The following is a 20,069-nucleotide window of genomic DNA, read 5'->3' on the forward strand; positions in this document are numbered from 1 at the left end:
ATTTTAGAAAATATTTTTAATTTAAAAGATATTTTAAAAAAATATAAGTGTTTGATAAAATTTATGAAACAATTTTTTTGATAAATATTTAATAAGTAATTTTTTAAAAAACACTTTAACTAAAAACATTCCAAATATAAATACTTTCAAATGTTATATTAAAGTGGATTCAATAAATATTCTATTTAAAATGTTTTAGTGGAAGTGTTTTTTCCAAAGGTCATACAACAGTATAAGTGTTTTAGTGGTACTTGGGCTTTCACTAACAAAAAATGTTACACTCATGGTTGTTTTGCCTTCACATTGGACCTATTTTCAAATTTACAAGGATTAGACATGATTTTTATGATACGTGACTTTCCAACTCATGTTAGAATCGTAACCTTAACTCGAGTAACATTCTTAATATATACATATGTTAGAAATATCACATGGGCATTATGTCTTCTAAACAATTATAGCAAATCTCCATCTATGTTCACATCGATATACTCATTTTACCCTAACAAGGACTACTATTCTGAGTGTATCACAATTTTACATTAAGACACATAAAACTACAATAAATAAAATTTCAAAAAGTATTAAAAATTTAATAAAATTAAAGTCAGACTAAGTTGGCTGGCAAAAGTACTTTTTATTTATACTATTAATAGCTATACTATTTTAACTACCCAAATTCACTATCAGTAAATTAATTCATATTAGTTATCACATTACATAATAATGTGTTTGGTAATAATCCTATAAAAGGTTTATAACTTTCGAATACTTGAATTATAAAAATTTTTAAGTGTTAAATATATTAAAAGTGTTTTTTAAAATTATTATCAAACGGACCCTAAATTACATTTAATTTATAATTAGTCCTACACTATAAAATTTTGTTTGTTACATTGATTAAATTGAACATTGTTATATTTATATTATAACATGTTGTGATACTAGAAAGTCTTTTTATACATAACAACAAATGTTAAAATTCAAAATAAATTGATTTTTATGTTATCTTAAAAAAAGTTTAATTATAATTATCATAATCAAGGGTTCGTTTAGTCATGTTTTTTAAAACTTATTTTTAAAAACTATTTTTTTATTTTTTAACTTAAAAACAATTTTTAAAAATAAGTTTCAGAAAATATAACCAAACGAGTCCATATTTTATTTTTATTTTTAAAAACCGGTGAAAGCAACACCTATTTGTTTTCTATTCCACTTTAGTTTTAAAAACTGTTTTCAAAAAACAATGATCAAACAGTAATAAGAAAATTTTAAAACAAAAAAGTATTTTTAAATTACATTGTCAAATATGCTCTAAAATTCCACAAAACTTATTTACCCTAGTGCAAATACTTCCTAGGTAAATATCAAGCTACTCCATCCAAATAGGAACCCCCTCAAATCGTGAATTAAAGGTCAGCTAATCAACCATCCCTGTACAATCCATGAAAAAGATTTGTGTAACAGCTTGACTTTAACAGCAGCCCACAAGCCATCCAGTGCTCCTCATGGCTCATTATTGAACCTACAATCATAAAAATAAAGGATTTAAATTAGATCAGTTATTGGCTGAAACATACAAATGTAACACTATACCAAGATGTTAGAATAGTTCTAAATGTAATATTTAGAGTCAATTTAGTAGTAATTATAAAAAACATTAATAATTTTTATGAGTGTTAGAAATGTTAAAAACTCTTTTTAGAGTTTATCTCAAACACGCCCTTATTCTTATGCATGCATAGACTATGATTTAGTGTTAGTGCTACTTACCGTATCGGGCCAAATTTAATTTCCTTGGTTACGGATTTTTAAGAATAATCACCTTAGGCGTTCAAAACTCTACTAGGTCTTTTAATTTATATTTTTTATTTTTAAAATTGACAAATTATACGGTGTCAATACATGCGTGCACACATAATAAGAGAACGACGTCGTTTTTTAGTTTTCACTCCATCCAGCTAAAACGACGCCGTTCTGTGTGCTTCCGTTTTCGCAACCTTTCTTACCTTCAGATCTGGATGCGAACGGGCGTGGTTCTGGAATTAGAAACTAGGGGAAATTCAAAATCAACGTTCATTTTTATCGGTGATTTGAGATTAGGGTTTTGATAAACCTAAGTGAGATTCACACACATTATCGGCTTCGGAAGCATTGAGCCAAAGTCATGGCATCTCGCTTACAGATTCAGGAGGATGAATCTGTATCTCTACGAGTCACTCATGGAAACATCAAGAGCTTCTCTGCCGATGTTCGTTTCTCACTACAGGTAATGAAAATCAATTCGCCGTGGATTCTATTATAAATGTTCGAAAATCTATGCGTGCTCTAAGTTTACTCGAATTCTTGCTTTGCTGCTTCAAACATGAAGTGAGCGGTGGACTTGCTGTTTCTTACGAGCCTTTCTCAGTCCTTTCATTAGACTTTAAATCTCATAATCATGCACAAAATTAATCGGCAACATGATATTTTTTTGTAACGAGTTTAAACCAGTCCATCATCTCTGGTCTCTCTATATATATAATCATACAAATGATTATTCTTAGGTTGCTTCTGGAATTTCAATAGCCTTTTTTTTTTTTTTTTTTTTAATGATGACTCGAGGAAGCAAAGCCAGGACTTTGTCTCGTAGATGACACTGCCTGGATGGCTTGATTCACTGTTTTCTATGTTTATTTTTTGATAATCATAATTTAAGATGACCTATATATCTATAACTTTTTATTATCTGGAGGTTATTGGAAAAACACATGATTGTGCATAATTTTGGCGATTTTGACAACTGTGTATTGCTTCATTGCTCTCAGATGACAGTGGAATCTGTAAAAGACAAACTTTGGAGAAAATGTGGCACTTCTGTTAATTCGATGTGCCTTGAGCTCTATGACGACACTGGTGCCAAAATTTCAGTTCTAAGTGATAATTTGAGACCACTTGGATTTTATTCTCCACAAGACGGGTTAGTTTATCTCACCTATTTGATGGAAGTTTGGCAAATAAGGCTATTGTCTGTGTGGATTATTCTTTTGTTGCTATCAGACAGATTTCAAATGTCATTTTATCTCCTTATTTTGCAAATATCTCCAATGGCTAGTATTCAGTTACTTATATGGTTGTTGAACTTGTTGGAAGTTCGAATTTGGCAAGATCCATTCAGAGCATGCATAAATGGATAGAGCTTAAATCATGACTAGAGAAATATCCCAATATCATATTTGTTGAAATATCCCATATCATATTTGTTGTGGCCACTTATTTTTCCACTGTATTAGTTGAATATCAATTCTTTGTTTTCTCAAGGTCATATATTGATTACATATTTTGGTTTAGCTTTACAAGTGGTTTTGTTTTATTACATATTCTTCCTCCCTGAGTTTCAAATAAATACTCTCTGTGCATGGAACAAGATCAAACTGACAACTAGCTCCACAGTACAGAAGAGCTGGATGTCAGTATATCTCTTTAAAACCCATGTCATGTTTGTTGTATGAGACCCTTTTTTAGAAAGTCATATTTGTATGATTTTTTTGACAGGCAAGCAACATAAATAAATTAGTCTTATTTGAATGATCAACTCTTATGTCCTAATAGTCACAAATGTGTCATGCACAAACACTCAGCTCAACTCAACCAAATTCAAATCCCCACTATTTGGGGTTGGCTACATGAATCGTTTTCAATATTTACCTTATCTAGGGCAATGCCTTTGGGATGCAATATTTCTCTTTCTCTGGCCTTCTCTTGTCCTTGTGGTACCTTCCATTTGTATAAAATCACCTCTCCTTATCGGCGCATTAATTGTTGTTTGTTTCATATCTCTAACCCATCTAAAATAACATCCCATCATCCTGTCCTTAGTTGGCGTCTCCACTAAGTTCTCCCAAATACAATTCTTCACATTTTCCTGATTCTATGTTTTCTTTTATTCATTTGAACATTGCCATAATTTTGACTTTGTTGGTTTTTAACTGCTCAATTTTCTGCACCATAATGCATAGCTAGACCCTGATTAAAAAAAAATGCACAGCTAGACTTATGGCAATCTTATAAAATTTTCCTTTTATCTCTTAGTTATTTTGCAATCAGAGAATGCTCTTCAAGCAGTTGTCCATGCTATCCACTCTGCTCTAATTCTGAGGATGAGGTCCCCTTCAATATTCTTTTATGGATGCTGAACCCCAGACAGCTAAAACATTCAGTTTTGGTATTTCCATGATTCCCTTCATCCCTACCTTGGTCTTTTTTTTTCTTTTCTTTTTTCTTTTTGAAGTTGCAAAATATATATATATATATATATATATATATTTTTGATCAGTAAGTAATATGTATATTCAAAAGAGGCGCTAAAGAAGTGACTCAAAAAGCTACAGTATAGAACAACTCACCCCCTTACAAAAGAACCCAAGCCACTACAAAAGCACAAAAAACCCTCTCCCTTAATGCATACACACTCATTCTATAAAATCTATTAAGGTCAAAGGACCATCTTTTATCCACAATTTGGTTTCCGACCATAGTAAATACACAAGAAATTTTCAGCTTTTGGATGGACAGCACCCCGTCCTCAAAAGCAATAGAATTCCTAGCCTTAAAGCTTTTAGATTCTAGTATCTTGCTATTATTCTAAGCTTAAAGTGATCCAAAATTATTATATTGTCAACTAACAGCATACAATTTTTTTTTTTACCTGGAAACTTCCAATAAGTTTATCTACAACCCATGCAAAATGCTACCACTTAATGGCAACTCTTGATGTAGGTACATCATGATCGGAGTATTTGGATAGCAACATTTGTTCATCACTTCTTTGTTTGCTGGAAGGATATTTATTTGTTTTTTCATGATTGGGGATATGCCATTTTTCCCTTTGAAAAAGTAGATTGTGATTGGAAATTCACTTGCCTATGCTCCTGTACTGCTTTTTTATAGTTGTCCTTGTTACATTAAGGTTATATTTATAGAACATCATTTTCTTTGTCTCAAACTTACGATAATGCCTCTCTTGGGAGTAGTGGGCCTACTATGTGCTTTTCTAAGTTTATAAACTCGACATGGAGACCAGACTTATTTTCTATAGGAAGCTAAAGTTTCATTAAACATTAAGAATAGGGATTAGACAAGGGATGAGATATCCTTCAAACCAACATTAGTGAAAGGAATTGCAAGTTAACAATCTGCAGCATCCCAAACAATTTTGGACCGACAAGACAACAAAGTTCCATGTTACACCTGAGGCCTGAAGGTTGACCTCCATAGCTCTTAGTGACATGATTAGGCTTTAGTGAATTTTCCTTTTTATTTTATTAAAAAAAAACTTTTCCTGTATCTCCTTAAAGCATGTGACTACTTTGGCTTTCATGGAAGGGAAGGGAGCATCCAGATCAAGGGCCAAAAGACTATTTCCTGAAAACCCTTTACCAGTGGACTAAGATCCTTTTGGGGACTGGCTTCCTATAAATGGATTTCATTGAAGTTCTGGGTAAAGTTTAGACTGTAATAGCCTTCTCTGTTTTGGCTTTAATGCTTTTTTGTGGGCTCCTTCTCCCTTTGTATACTTCAACTATACTGGGGTTGTACTGTTAATCTAATTTTCTGTTTGCCTGACACCAAAAAAGGAAAAAGAAAAAGTGGACTTTACTGTTGTATAGGTTAACTTAGTATTTTGGAGGCTTCAAACATACTCTTTGAGCAGCTTGCTGCATTTTAGGGAGGATTCCTCGTCCTTCTTTTGTATTTTTTTATCCATAATCTGATAAATGTTTTGTTTCTGATAAAAAAAATGAAGAAGAGTGTGTGCCTACTATCTATTGCCTGGTGCAAACTAACCCAACTTCATTGAGGTTAATGTTTGTTCTGTCTTCTGCTGTAATTCATCTATAAAAATCTTCAAATGTAAAACTGAGCTTTCATGATCTCACATGGAAATATTTGATTTTGATATGACAATTCCATACTTCCAGTTTTGCATCTGTTCTTATGTATGTTGCAATAAATAGTCAATTGTTTCTTATAGCCCTTGAGGCCTGACTGAAGTGGTAGGGGATTGGGGAGGGTTTGTGGGAGGTTCCGGGTTCAAGTCCCAGTGGGAGCAAAAATTTACCTATCACAAAAAAAAAAAGGTGCCAATTGTTGCTTATAGAAAACTTTCATTTTTCTGGTGGCACTCATATTCTTTCATTTGTTTTACTGCTGTCATAAAATTTTCTTGGTTTTTTAATCTAATCTAATTTAATTTTCTTATTTTTCTCTTCTCTATAAAAAGATACCGGCTACATGTTATAGATCTTGACCCCTCATCAGTAACCTCTGGTGGCTGGCTAGAAGACACTTCACTGGTGGAGAAATATTCCATTTCTGAAGAAGCCTATGAAAAACTTGATGGTAAATCTCCAAGACGCTTGTTTTCCAATCTTATGCGCAAATCTTCAATTTATGTTTATTCAGCACTCCAAAACAATGAAACTCATTGAATCAACTTGCAACTCAATGGTGATGATTAGACTTTGTAGAAGTTAATTTTGATTTAATAGGACAAGATTGACTTAAATTGTTGTCCAAAATTTCATCTTCGTCCATGAGAGTATGTCTCTGCTGGTTGATTTGATATATAATTATGCAGAAAATTTTGAGTTTTTATGCTTTCAACAAAAATGAGTGATAATAATTTTAATACATTGCATTAGTAATGTTAGAGATTTATTTTCCTATATTTAAAAGAAAAAAATTAATGTTAGGGATGTAATGGGCAGGGTTGAGGGGTTTTTCTAGTTCTGTCTCTTTTGGCTTGGATCAAAGTTGAACTCTCTAGGCTCTTGAGATGGTTAGTCAGGCTTGGCTTGTGTAGGTTTGGCCTAGTAGGAACTTGTTTAGGTGCCTCACCAAACCTGTTATTTATAAATCAATCATCTCGACTTGTCTAATCTTGTTTACCATCATCTTAGAGATTGCAATTTGAACTTCTTGACAACTCCTCAATTTCTGGATTGCTATTAAGATTGTACTGTTATCTAAAGCCAAACAAGCTTGTTTGGATGCAACTTGATTCTTATCAATGAAATTAATTGTTGGTAAAGATTTGACATGACTTGTCCATTGCTTAGTCCCTTTTTCTTTCAGGGATTTTTGTTCAAGTAATCGAAATTTTTTGTAGTGGTCTGGCTTGGTTATAGTTGCTTAGATCTTGTCCTTCCTGTTTGCATAGGATTTACTATTTACATGTTTACCCTTTCTATTTTCTTTAAAAGGCCACAAGACCCCTAGAAATTTTCCTCTTTTCCATGGTTGGAGAGCTAGCAATTGATAAGCATATAAATACCGATTCCATTTATCGCATCCTCGTTATCTGCTGGAAAAACTATCAGGCATAATTTCTTTAGTGAGTTTGTTTTTATTTTATTTGTATGGTTTTTTTAGGGAGGAAGGGTAGCATTGAGGGAAGAGTATCATTGGTAGCATGGGTTTTCTTAATTTCCTCTAGTTTTGCTAATTGGCAATATACTTTTCTCATATAAGCATAAATCGATGCTTACTTCTGCGGCAAGGAAGTTTCTTCATGGATTCTAGTTGCACAGAATGAGAATGGAAAGTGAGTCGTGGAGGATTATTCCATACTCTCTACGAGCCAAAGAGCAACAAACTAGAAGATGAGCAATTGTCTGTCTCCAGTTTACATGCACCATCTATCAGGAATCATCCAACCCCTGCTAATCACCTGATCAATCATCAGAATTTATTTTTTATTGCCCAGGTAAAAGTGGCCACAAAGAGCTCCAAATGGCTTTCTGCAGAAAGCCATATCTTTCCTCCAGGTTGATCAAATTTCAACAGCTAATAGGAAACTGGTGCATTCTTAGATAGTGTTTTATTGTTCTTAAACCAAAACCAGTTTGCATTTGTAGCTAACTTATCAAATTACTTCTGAGTGATCTATATAACCTTAATCCCATTCTATCATGCTCAGGTAATAGCACACAGCATAATCGTCCCTGTTCAACCTACCACAATGATCATTTATAGCTAATAATGGTATATAATCTTGGGAATTTGTTGTAGTTATTTGGTTTTTCTCTGGTTGAGGATGTATCAAAAATCAGAACTTCTGTTTTTATTCATGATAGACTGCTATTTTTTGTTGTTATTTTGTTCAACTTGCATTACTTACCTTCTCTTGTTGTCTATGTACTTTTGTACCTATTCTCATGGGATATTTATATAATGAAATACTATTAATGAAAAATTCTGAATAATATGAATATATAAATTCTGTCAAATTACACCTGGTATGAACTTCTTATTGTTATGCATCTCTCTCTCTCTCTCTCTCTCTCTCTCTCATCCTCTTTCTTTTTTGGTGCAATCCATGTTTTTCCAGAATCACCCCTAGATTTGATACCTCTATCTTGTATGCCTAATACAATGTCAAGTTGATCGAAGTTTAACATTTATCTCACTTCATGCAATTTTGAAGTTAAAATTTTATTTTAATCCTTCTATAAGAGAAGCAAGTGTTTGGATTGGTCAAGTATGAATACTGATCAACCTGACGCTTGACATAGTTGAAGACATGATAGGGGCAGCCCATATATTGGGCTTGACAAAATTATTTAGACAAAAAGTAACTGAGACTGCTAGATTCTTCACCCAGTACAATTGGATCCAATGTAGACATGTCGTGTGTGCATATAAAGAAAGTTTGGAGGGTTATCCCCTAGTGTGTATTTTGGACATTATGGAAAGAGAGGAACTAGAGATGTTTTGAAAGCAAAGAATTGTTGGTTCATGCCCTAAAGTTCTATCTTCTTTGTAATCTAGTGATGTGGATTAGGATGTACATTGATGGGGGGTTCTTTAACCTTGTTAGATTTTATAGACTGGTTAGGTTCTCCTTGAAGGGGCATTTGGTTTTTTTTGTTGCGGTTCCCCTTTTTGTTTTTTTTTTCTGCTTTCTGGGCTTTCTTTGTATATACAACCTATGTACAATGGTGTGCTTTTAATATGTTTGTTTTATTTACTTATATAAAAAACATTTTATATATTCTGGAAGTAACAATTTACAAGTTTTTTGCTGTGTTTATAGGCACTTTTAGAAAATTTAAGGAAAAATTAGCATTTCAAAACCCCTCAATTCTGGAGTCTAAGGTAAGCCTCTCAACTTTTTATCATTAGATTACAAATTAGATGCTTTTGGTAGAATTACTGAATATTGTAAAGTCAATTAGATTGCAAAATGTACTTTTCTTAATTTTTTTTTTTTTTTTGATAAGTAAGAAAAGTATTGTATTACAAAGAGCCGCTAAAATAGTGACTCAAGATGTACAAAACAGAAAGGGAAATACTCACCCCCTAACATGTGAAACAAAAAACTGTCCACAATGAAAATGTACTCTTCTTAATTGATCAACCGTTTTTTTTTCTCCACCTTATATCTGCCAAACATGTTACTTGAAATATCAGGTTTTGTTTTTCTGTTGATATCTGGCATGTGTGGGAGTTAAGTGGGTATTTAATTTCGCTAACGTGACCTTTGTTTACAGATATCAGATCACTACATGGGAGATCTCTGTGCAAATATCAAGGTTTGTTAACTTTACATTTTTGTTTCTTCTGTCTGTATCGTCATGGTTTTGCTGAAATATCATTTTGTAAGTTTGTAAGTTTAGTTCACCAAAGGAAACCTCAAAGAATTCATTGAGATTATTATTGGTGGCTGGTCAAGAAGCTTCAGAAAATGGGAGATATAGGCTAAACAAAGGGCCAGGGGGGCAACTGCTGCCACCCCGCCCCACCCCCCCAACTAGAATCTGGGAAAAACATTTGATGCATCTCCTTAAAAGTATAGGAGCAAAATTAAATTGAGGAAACCATAGCTTCCTTTCCATTAAAAACCTAAAAAAAATTAAAATGAAAGAAACCATGCCTTGGGATTGATGATGTGATCTAACAGAAGTATATTTGAAGTTGCCACAAAGCTAAACTTTACTTTCATATTGTTATATGAATCTTAAAATCTATTACATATCATTTGCTTGGTTGGGTTCTCATTAGAGGGGGAGGGGCTTGTTTTCTGTTTCTCCCGTCTTCATTTCTTTCATTTGTCCTTGTTATACACCCTTTCTATTTCGGTGTGCTCTTTAGCTGGGAGCTGTTAATAATATTTTTGCTTGCCTATCATAAAATTATTTTCTCTTTTCTTTTAATAATTAAGGTAGGAGACAGATGTGAAGTTGAACCAGGGGAGAAAAGAGGAGTTGTCAAATTTGTGGGTCGTGCACAATCTCTCGCACCTGGGTTCTGGGTTGGAGTTCAGTATGATGAGCCATTAGGGAAACATGATGGCATGTAAGTGACTCCTTAATTCTTATTTGCTTGGTGTTCATTTGAAACTTCAAATATCTAAAATTACCATTATTTGTTTGTCATTCCCTATCAAACGTTAAAATGAAATCCAGTAAAAATTGATATTGTTTGTCACTGTTCACTCATAAGTCTGGAATGACTAATGTTTGCATTAATTTTTTAGGTTCATCTAGGGATAACTTGATCAGACATTTGTATTGGTATGAACCCCCCAAGCCCCCTCTCTTCACCCACCCACCTTATGCTAAACGTGAAAGAGTGCCTTTTAGGAAATAATTTTAAATTGAAAAAGTATGCAGCATATTTTTTTTTGATAGGTAAGCACAGAATATATTGATAAGAGGCCAAAAAACCACACGCATACAGGGAGTATACAATCTAGCTAGAGCCTCACAAACACAGAGAAAAACAAAAAAAACCCACCAGCCCTTATGTGGAGGCTATCCACTCCAGGGATCCTATAAGAGACAACGACCTCTCTCCACTATACATTCTCGCCCATCCCCATAAAATACAGACAAAAGAATTTTTTAATTTCTGGATATCTAACACCCCTCCCTCCCCCCCCTAAAAGCAAGCCTATTTCTTTCCTTCCAAAGGGTCCAAAAGATGTACAACGGTATAGACTTCCATATCTTTTTCCTTTTTTTCCCTACAAAAGGGCCCCTCCAGCTTAATAGGACCTCCTTTACAGTTTCTGGAAAGACCCACTTAACACCAACCAAAGCACATATCAAATCCCAAAGGACTCTTGCCACTATACAATGTATGAGTATGTGATTTACAGTTTCCTCTTCACAACCACACAAGAAACACTGATTAGGGAGATGCCACCCTCTTTTCCGGAGCCTATCAAGCGTAAGCACCTTGCCCCAAGTAGCTTCCCAAGCAAAAAACAAGATTTTTGTTTGAACTTTATCCACCCAAATGTTGTTCTTCGGAAAATTGTTAGCCACAAAATTTACCACCAAGTTATAGGCTTCTTTAACTTTAAACTTTTCGTTTCTCCCCCCTTTCCAAAAAACAGCATCCTCTTCTAAAGTAGGATTGAACCCCCTCAATGCATGAAGCAAATTACCTACCAAATCCAACTCCCAATCATTAAAGCCCCTCACAAATCTTACATCCCAATCTCCTTGGCCCACATTCTGGTCCCACATATCTTCTACAGTACCATTCCTATGAGCAGCCATCCCATAGAGGTGAGGAAACCTTTGGGACAGCACTGAACATCCGCACCAAAGATCATTCCAAAAACTGATTCTGGTACCATTCCCCATAATAAAAGCCATATTCTCCCAACACCAATCTTTTTCCTTCATAATTTCCTTCCAAACCCCTACTCCAAATGTCCCATTAGCCTTTTTGGTCATCCAACCAAATCCCTCTTGCCCATATTTCGCCAAAAGCACTTGTTTCCACAAATTTTCCTTTTCACAAGCAAACCTCCAAATCCATTTCCCCAACAAGACTTTATTTAACGGGATTAACTTCCTTAAGCCAAGCCCCCCCTTTTCCTTCTCCGTACACACAACCTCCCAATTAACAAGGTGCACTTTCCTTTCTAAGTTTCCTCCTCCCCAAAGAAAATCCCTTTGCAATTTTTCTAATCTTCGCGCAACCGACTTGGGCATACGGAATAGAGACATTTGATACAAAGGTATACTAGCCATCGTGCTCTTTATGAGAATAAGTCTCCCACCTTTGGAAATATATTGCCGTTTCCAATGCGATAGTCTTCTTCTCATCTTCTCCTCCACCCCATCCCACACGACTGTACTCTTGTTAGGAGCCCCCAATGGCAGCCCCAAATACACAGAAGGCATAGAGCCCACCTTGCAGCCCAATTCCGCTGCCATCTCCTCCATCTCTTCCACCTCGCCAACTGGGATTATTTAACTTTTCTCCAAATTGATCCTTAACCCTGACGCGGCTTCAAACCAGAACAGAATCCAACTTAGATAAGTTAGATACTCCTTCCTAGCTTCACAAAAAACTATAGTATCATCCGCAAAAAGCAGGTGGGAAACATACACTGGCTGCCTTCCTCCTCCTCGGATCCTACACCCTGACAAAAAACCCCCTTCAACAGCCCTCCTGATCAGATTGCTCAACACCTCCATTTCCATCACAAAGAGGTAGGGAGAGAGGGGATCTCCTTGCCTCAACCCCTTAAAACTTGGAAAAAAACCGGCCGACACTCCATTCACCAACACCGAAAATTTGGCTGTGGAGATACAACTCCACATCCATCCCAACCACTTTGATCCGAACCCCATCTTTCTCATAACTTTCATCAAAAACTGCCAATTTAGGTTGTCGTAGGCTTTCTCTATGTCCAGCTTACAAATGAGACCTCTCTCATCCCTTTTTTTCCATGCATCAATTACTTCATTTGCAATTAAGGAGGCATCAAGGATCTGCCTCCCCATAACAAAAGCATTCTGATCAGTGGATACTACTCTTCCTATCACTTTTTTGAGTCTATTGGCTAAAACCTTGGCCAATAGTTTGTACAGCCCCCCCAAGAGACTGATTGGCCTGAATTCCCCAAGATCCTCTGCCCCCCCCCTTCTTAGGTATCAAAACCAGAAACGTATTGTTCATGCTCTTGATGAAGGCACTTTGCTCATAGAACTCTTTAAACATCTCCAAAACCTCCTCTTTAACTATAGCCCAGCATCTTTGCCAAAATGCCATAGTGAAACCATCCGGTCCTGGGGCTTTGTCCCCATTCATCTCCATCAGGGCACTATGAATTTCCTCCTCAAAAAAAGGGTGCTCCAAGTTCTCTGCCTCTTGCTGATTTAGTTGCTCTAACTGCAGCCTTTCTATATCCGCCTTCCAATCTGAATTTTCCGAAAGTAAATGTTGGAAAGCATTAACAACCCCTTCTCTCACATCCTTCTCCTCAGTCAGCCACACCCAATCTATCTTATTTTGTCCATATGATTGAATCTACGATGGGCAGCCACCATACGATGGAAGAAGCCTGTATTGTTGTCCCCTTCCCTTAACCATAATTCTCTGGAATGCTGCCTCCAATGAGTTTCCTCCAAAGAAACCCACTTAGCATAACTATCCTTTGCTTCCTTTTTTGATAATGTTTCCTCCTCTGATAGTCTTCTCTCACTTTCCACCCTGTCCCAGTGGTCCACTAGCTGCAGGGCAGCAACTTTATTGTCTTCCAATCTCCCAAATACTTCCCTATTCCACACTTTAAGCTTCTGTTTCACTGCTTTCATTTTTGTAGCCAGCCTAAATCTAGCACTGCCTCTCACCTCTATTCCCTGCCACCAGCTATGTATTAGCTCTTGAAACCCTTCTACTTTAAGCCACATGTTTTCGAATCTGAACGGGGAAGGACCTCTTCTCACAGTACCACCCTCCAGCACCACTGGGAAGTGGTCCGAAGCTGGCCTGGACAGTCTTTTCTGAATCACACTGCTGAATTGATCAAGCCAACTAGAGGTAACCAAAAATCTATCCAACCTGGCCCAATACCGATTATTTGGCCCCCCACTCCACGTATAATCACCTCTGTGCAACGGGAGATCAATCAGGCCTAGCTCATCTATAACCTGAGCAAATTTCCTCATTGCTGCAGAAATTCTCCCTTGCCTATTCCTCTCATTTTGAGAACGAATAACGTTAAAATCCCCCCCTACACACCAGGGTTCTTCCCATAATCCTCTGATCGCCCCAATCTCATCCCACATACAGTCCCTTTCATTTTTGGTGAACGGGCCATACACCCCCGTGAATACCCAGACAGCCCCATCTTCCACCTTCCTAAACCGGCAAGAAATAGTGAATTGCCCCTCCTCCCATTCCAACAGCTCCAGCAACCTCTTATCCCAACAGACCAGAATGCCTCCTGCCGTTCCCGAAGCATCCAAAGCCCTCTAGTCTAAGAACCTTCCCACTCCTATGCTTTTAACCACCCACTCGGACATCAGATTAATTTTCGTTTCCTGGATACAGAGTAAGTCTACTTTCTGGCTTCTCACAACAGCTTTAATTATTTTCCTTCTAGAGCTATCATTTGCTCCCCTCACATTCCAACATAAGATCTTAAGCTTCATTAACTTCTATAAGTTGGCACCCTCTCACCTGAAAAGAACTTCTCTGCTTGCTTCCTCCCTCATAGTTTATTGAGCATTCCAGCCTTTTCAGTTCCCTTTCAAACTTTGTCTTCTCTAACACACCTCTACTGTATATCTTTTCTCTTCTTTTTCTGATTTTTGCCAGGAAATTCAAAATTTCCTTCTCCAACTCTTCTGTTGAGAAGCCTAAAAACTGGCTAAATTTGGCCAGATTGCACTCCTCCCATCCATTCTCCCTTTCCTCTCTAGCTTCTTGAGTCATTGTCAACATTGACCCTCTCTCCCACTCCTTGTCGTTATTATTAACAGTGATGTCTTCGACCAAATCCCATCTCCCACCACCATTCTCGACAGGTTTGATCGTGTTCAGCGGGATTTCGTTTTGGATCTCCTCACATGCCACCCCAGAATGATCGTAATACTCCCCCTCCGGAGTCCGATCAAAAGAGAGAGAAGAAGAAGATAGGAACCCCGAGGCCCTACCCCCCCTTTGTATGAGAACAGACCCATACCTCGATTCCTCTTCAATTAACTCCCGATCAGTCACTGAGTGAGACGAAACCATTTGCTGTTTCCATGAGTCTTCCTTCTCCCTTATTTTGAGGAATTCAACTTCTCTATTTCTTCCTTCACTGAAATCAGCCCGCGTCCAGATGGAGCCCCTCTCTAGCTCCCCTTTTCTGCTCTCAGGCTGTGATGGGCCTAAATATTTCCCCGCCAGCCCATTACTCCCAGACAAATCTGGGCTCTCACCAACCCCAATCCACCAATCTTGCTTTGAGTAGGACGGCCCAATCCCAAGCCCAGCCTCCTCAGACACCACCCCTTTTAGCTTTAACCCTTTTAATGGACTCGAGCCCATCTTATCCCCCCTTTGGGCCTTAGGAGGTGGCGTCCTACCTGCAGATGGGCCTGGGTGGAGAAGCCCATCCACCTGATCCGGATCCGCAGAAAACCGGGCCCCATACCCTGCTCTGGCCCGCATACCAGTCCCATCCCCATCTTCCCCTCTGACCTGCCCATCAGTCCCGTCAGTAGCCAGCAGCAGCGCCTCGGGCCTTGCGCTTTCCACCTCTCCTACGCGCGGGGTAGCGCGTGCCGCAGCGTCACCCCTGACCCCCTCTCTGTAACTTCCTTTCGAACTGCTTCCAGAAGTCGCCTTCCTCATCTCCGGCCTCACTTCCCACCAGAGATATAGTGAGTAACAAACCTCCTCCACCACTATGTCTAACCTGCTTGGCAAGCCTCCATTCTTCCTCTTAACTAGGATGCGAGCCCATTCCAGATCCACCATCTTCTCCGTCAGGGGATCCATGGCTACAAACCCTCCACATTTGTCCCCCACTTTCCGCAAAATGGACGGAACCCATAATGAAACTGGAAGCCCTAAAATCTTTACCCACACTTCCTTCCTACTCCCACCTTCGTCTTCGCAGCCACACCTAGGTCGCCATCGTTCCAGCCCTAGTTGGACGCCTCCCACCCGCCTGCTTCCAGAGGCAAGGACTCGATCGGCTTCACCCACATACTGAAATTCCAAAAGAAATCTACCCATTTCCATCCTTGCCAACCCTAGTTTACCCTGCAACCCCCAGGTCCTCGCCATTAACCAACCAAACCTCTCCATATCCATACCATTTGCTAAGCTAGGGCTCCAGCTACCTACGAGACAATGCTCCAGCTTGCGCAGATTGCCCCTGATTTCCTCTTCTTTCACTTCCACTCTTACCACTTCACCCCCCCTGCCCTCCGACCCCTTCACCATTTCTGCGAACGATTTATTCATACTTGTTTTCACCATGGCTCTGTCCTCCTGCTTTTTCTCTTTTCCGCCATTACTTCCTACCACCTTCTGTAGCATCTCCGCCATGAGATTCCACCCCCCTCTCTCGCCTCTGCCTTTCGGAATGAAAATATTAAACCTCCTCTTTTCCTTATCAACCACCCCTAATCTAATAAAAAGGCCTGCTTTGTTCTCATCCCGCACCAGAGAATAGATTCTCCCATTTTCCCTCCAACCCCTTTCCCATTTTCCCTTATCCTCTGCCTTAATACATTGGTTCAGGCTATCCAAGAGAACTTCTATACTCAATGGCCCCAAACGGACCCAAGATGAAACCCCTCCCTTGCTCTCTTCAATAACTATTTGGGTTCTGCCCTGTTTCTCCTCCACCCCGATCTCGAAAAACTTTGACTCCACCCCAAATCTCCCCTCTTTCCTTTTTTTCCTACTTCGCTTTTCTTCTCGAAAACCTCCCTCGTCGTCCTCGCTCTCTCGCTCAATCGTTTTCGAGTCTGCCTATAGCTTGCTTCCACTTTCATAAAGTATGCAGCATATTTAGTGGTACCTTGAAGTAGTTGATATATTTTGTTAATATTGAAAAACATTAAAACTGATATCAATCCTAACTGATATAATGTTAATAAAAAAAATTGGAATAAAATAATGGATCAAAGATTGTTGACATCCATGAATTGTCAGTACAAAAGCCAAGGGACTTTTTCAAGTCCAGTAGAGGAATTAGTGATTGTTGCTGTGTTAGTCTATTGTCACTCAATTCATATTGTCATTGTGCTACTTATGTCATTGAATGCTTTCTTTGGGCTGTGCATATTCCTTGGTTATAATTTCACTTGGTGATCTTGTAGGGTGAAAGGGACACGGTACTTTGATTGCCCTCCTCTCCATGGTGCAATGGTTAGGCCAGACAAAGTAAAGGTTTGTATAGAATAACGATAAGATGATATTTTTTTATTGAAACTATTACATGCTGATGGTGATGTCTTTTGAATTAGAGGTAGAGCACCATTATACATTGGTGAATTACAATGGTTACTTGGGATAGATATACATCTGTTTATCCTGTGGGAAAATAAATCATGAACTTGAAAGGTGTAATGGTGTGGAACATTTGGCAACTCATGAATAAAAAAAATGGTGTCTGACTTCCTCTTGTTCTGGTTGGCCTCCCACCTAGGCTCCTTAGGTCTACATCCACGACTAATCTATCTGGCAATGTTTAGTCAATGTCTGGAACTTTATAATCTATCACACAGGATGGTTCTATGCATGACCACCTAATTCCATGTGAAAGAATAGTCCAAGTTTATTGTCAAGTAGGAAAGAATACACGCATGCTGAACATTTTTGGAAAAGAATAAAAGATCTGTTTTAGATCTACACAAGTCTGAGATGTAACTTTTAACATAAATACCTAAGATAAGGAATTTGTTCTCTTCCTATAGAAAGGAGTTAATAGTTCAAAATGGCAAGCTAATTTTGGAAAATTGGGCCATTACACAATTTACATGTTTGGTGGATGCATTGAGAATACTTTGTAATTCAAAAGTATGGGTTTCTTTCTATGTTTGTGTTGTTCTTTGCTTATTAGGGTTTGTCCTGAACAAGCCAATATAGTATAAAGATGCCAGTGAAAGTTCACAAACAAGAATTCTGTCCCTTGCTCTCTTGCTCCTCTCCATTACTCTTTCATAAAATCTCATCTCTAAGCAGTTTTCAATCAAACCAGCCCTTTATTTAAAAATGGAAAAAATAAGATCATTAAAGAATATTAATCAAATGCTGTGATCCTTAAGAGGGGGGGGGGGGGGGGGGGGTGTGCGTTGATCCTTCCTCTTCTTTTGTATATTCTTTACTCCTTGTGTCAACAATGTTTTCTACTTGCTATATTTAAGGAACTCATATGTCCTGGGACTCGTGCCTGCTATGTGTGATGCCTTGGTTGTCCTCTAAAAGTTTGATTTGCTTTTGAGTGCCAGTGATCTACTTATAAAATGTGAGGTGTTCAGGACCCACTATTTGATTTTGACCATCTAATTATTTCCAGGTTGGTGACTATCCTGAACATATGTCCTGGGACTCGTGCCTGCTATGTGTGATGCCTTGGTTGTCCTCTAAAAGTTTGATTGGCTTTTGAGTGCCAGTGATCTACTTATAAAATGTGAGGTGTTCAGGACCCACTATTTGATTTTGACCATCTAATTATTTCCAGGTTGGTGACTATCCTGAACGTGATCTCTTTGAGGAAGATGAAATATAGCAGGTCGTAAAGAGGGGAGTATGACGGTCTGCACTGCAAATTCCATAATCCTTCAAGGATTCTGAAATAGCCTTACTTCATTTATGTCTGTTATAATTTTTGATACTCCCAAGGGTTTGGAAATGATGTGTTTAAACCGTTGTTTGATATCTGCTTTAGATTATTTTTCCCCTAGATTTAGACAGCAAATCATGCTGATTCATGTTTATTCCCAAATGAAAAAGTTATGTTGAATGAACAATAAACTCTGGTTCTGTTGTAAATGAATTCTAACTTTGGACTAGAGAATGCTGATTGCATTCCCCCTTACTGACACCGAAGCAAAGCCCAATTGTTTGTTCAGATAAGATGCCTGGTAAATTACAAAACCCCAGAAAGCAAGCAAATTGGATTGAGATTGGTAAAGAAGATTTGTTGAGGGATTGGGGGCTAATCTTGAAGCTCAACAATCTTGGCAACTGATGAGTCACCAATTTTTTGGAAGACAACCACCCTGTCATTACAGTAGTTAAGGGCGAATTTCAATCCCCAGTCTCTTCACTGGAGCCGCCTGAAGTAGCCTGCAGATACAAAAATGAAGGAACATGAAACAAGTTGAAAATACATTTACTTCTATATCTATGCAGATAGGTGCTTAAGTAGAAGCGAGAAAATGTGAATTATTTCATTTTAGGAGACATTCATTTTCGCTATTAAACTGAAAATGGTTGGGATTTAAGTTGTCTTGACATCTTGAACACTGTCTTTGTTTCATCTCTTACTTTGGGACAATTAGTTCCTGAAGAGAATTTCTATCAAACTACAATGGTAAAGTAATTTGCATATCCTTTTCCAAAAGAGGAACATCAGAGAATTCCGACACATTTGGCCCATTCATACCCACCAAGGAAACTCGGTTAGGGCGAACATTGGAAAGTGTGGTTTCAGTAAGTGATACATAGTCTTGGGTTTGAATTCTACCACTAATGCTATCTTGAATTTTCCCGGTGCTTGTTTTTGGGGGATGGTTAACACCCCAAGGTTTGGATCCCCATGACAAGTCCTAAGGGCTTAGCCATGGAAGGTTTCTCTGTTATAAAAAAAAAAAACATATTTGACCCATTCATAACATATGCACAAGGTGTCAATTAGTCTGTCTGATCTAAACCATAAAGCACAATTATTTCTTGAATATTTGGAGTTGAGAAAAAATGAAGATTAATTTCTTTATCAGTCAGTGAAGATCTTGTAATGCAATCCTACATGAGGGCGATTATCTCTTTTAAGACATTTATGTGTACATCAGTAATATAGTGTCATGCAACTGACCAAAACCGCCATTCCCTATTTCCAGAAAAAAATTGATTACACATGATATCAAAATTCAAATATATCTCCAGCCAACAAAATTTTGAGCAAAACAAGGAGAAAATAGCCCAATGTGAGTAGAAAAGAATTTCGGTTGAGTCAGTAAGAAAACACACGAGGACATGGCCCTATGTGGATCTGAATGTCAGACTTAGTTCATGCAATTGAATGCAAATAATTGGATATTGAGCTTTCTTTT

General features: G+C 37.7%; 1 protein-coding gene across 2 annotated transcripts; it reads left to right on the forward strand.

Annotated features, from left to right (window-relative positions):
- The first annotated feature begins 1,941 nt into the window (after positions 1-1,941).
- Positions 1,942-18,768, forward strand: LOC100250251 (tubulin-folding cofactor B). Of its 2 annotated transcripts, XM_010655646.3 has the most exons (9): positions 1,973-2,269; positions 2,808-2,959; positions 6,263-6,381; positions 9,077-9,138; positions 9,534-9,575; positions 10,205-10,338; positions 17,112-17,181; positions 18,311-18,369; positions 18,476-18,768. In XM_010655646.3, the coding sequence occupies exons 1-9, from the start codon at positions 2,168-2,170 to the stop codon at positions 18,531-18,533; spliced, it is 798 nt and encodes a 265-aa protein (XP_010653948.1). In that variant the 5' UTR covers positions 1,973-2,167; the 3' UTR covers positions 18,534-18,768. The 2 variants fall into 2 exon arrangements, with proteins under 2 accessions (XP_002274343.1, XP_010653948.1); XM_002274307.4 differs by lacking the exon at positions 18,311-18,369 and having other exon boundaries at positions 1,942-2,269.
- Positions 18,769-20,069: the final 1,301 nt, after the last annotated feature.

This window comes from Vitis vinifera, chromosome 8 (genome assembly GCF_030704535.1).
Source record: "Vitis vinifera cultivar Pinot Noir 40024 chromosome 8, ASM3070453v1".
NCBI classification, from domain to species: domain Eukaryota; kingdom Viridiplantae; phylum Streptophyta; class Magnoliopsida; order Vitales; family Vitaceae; genus Vitis; species Vitis vinifera.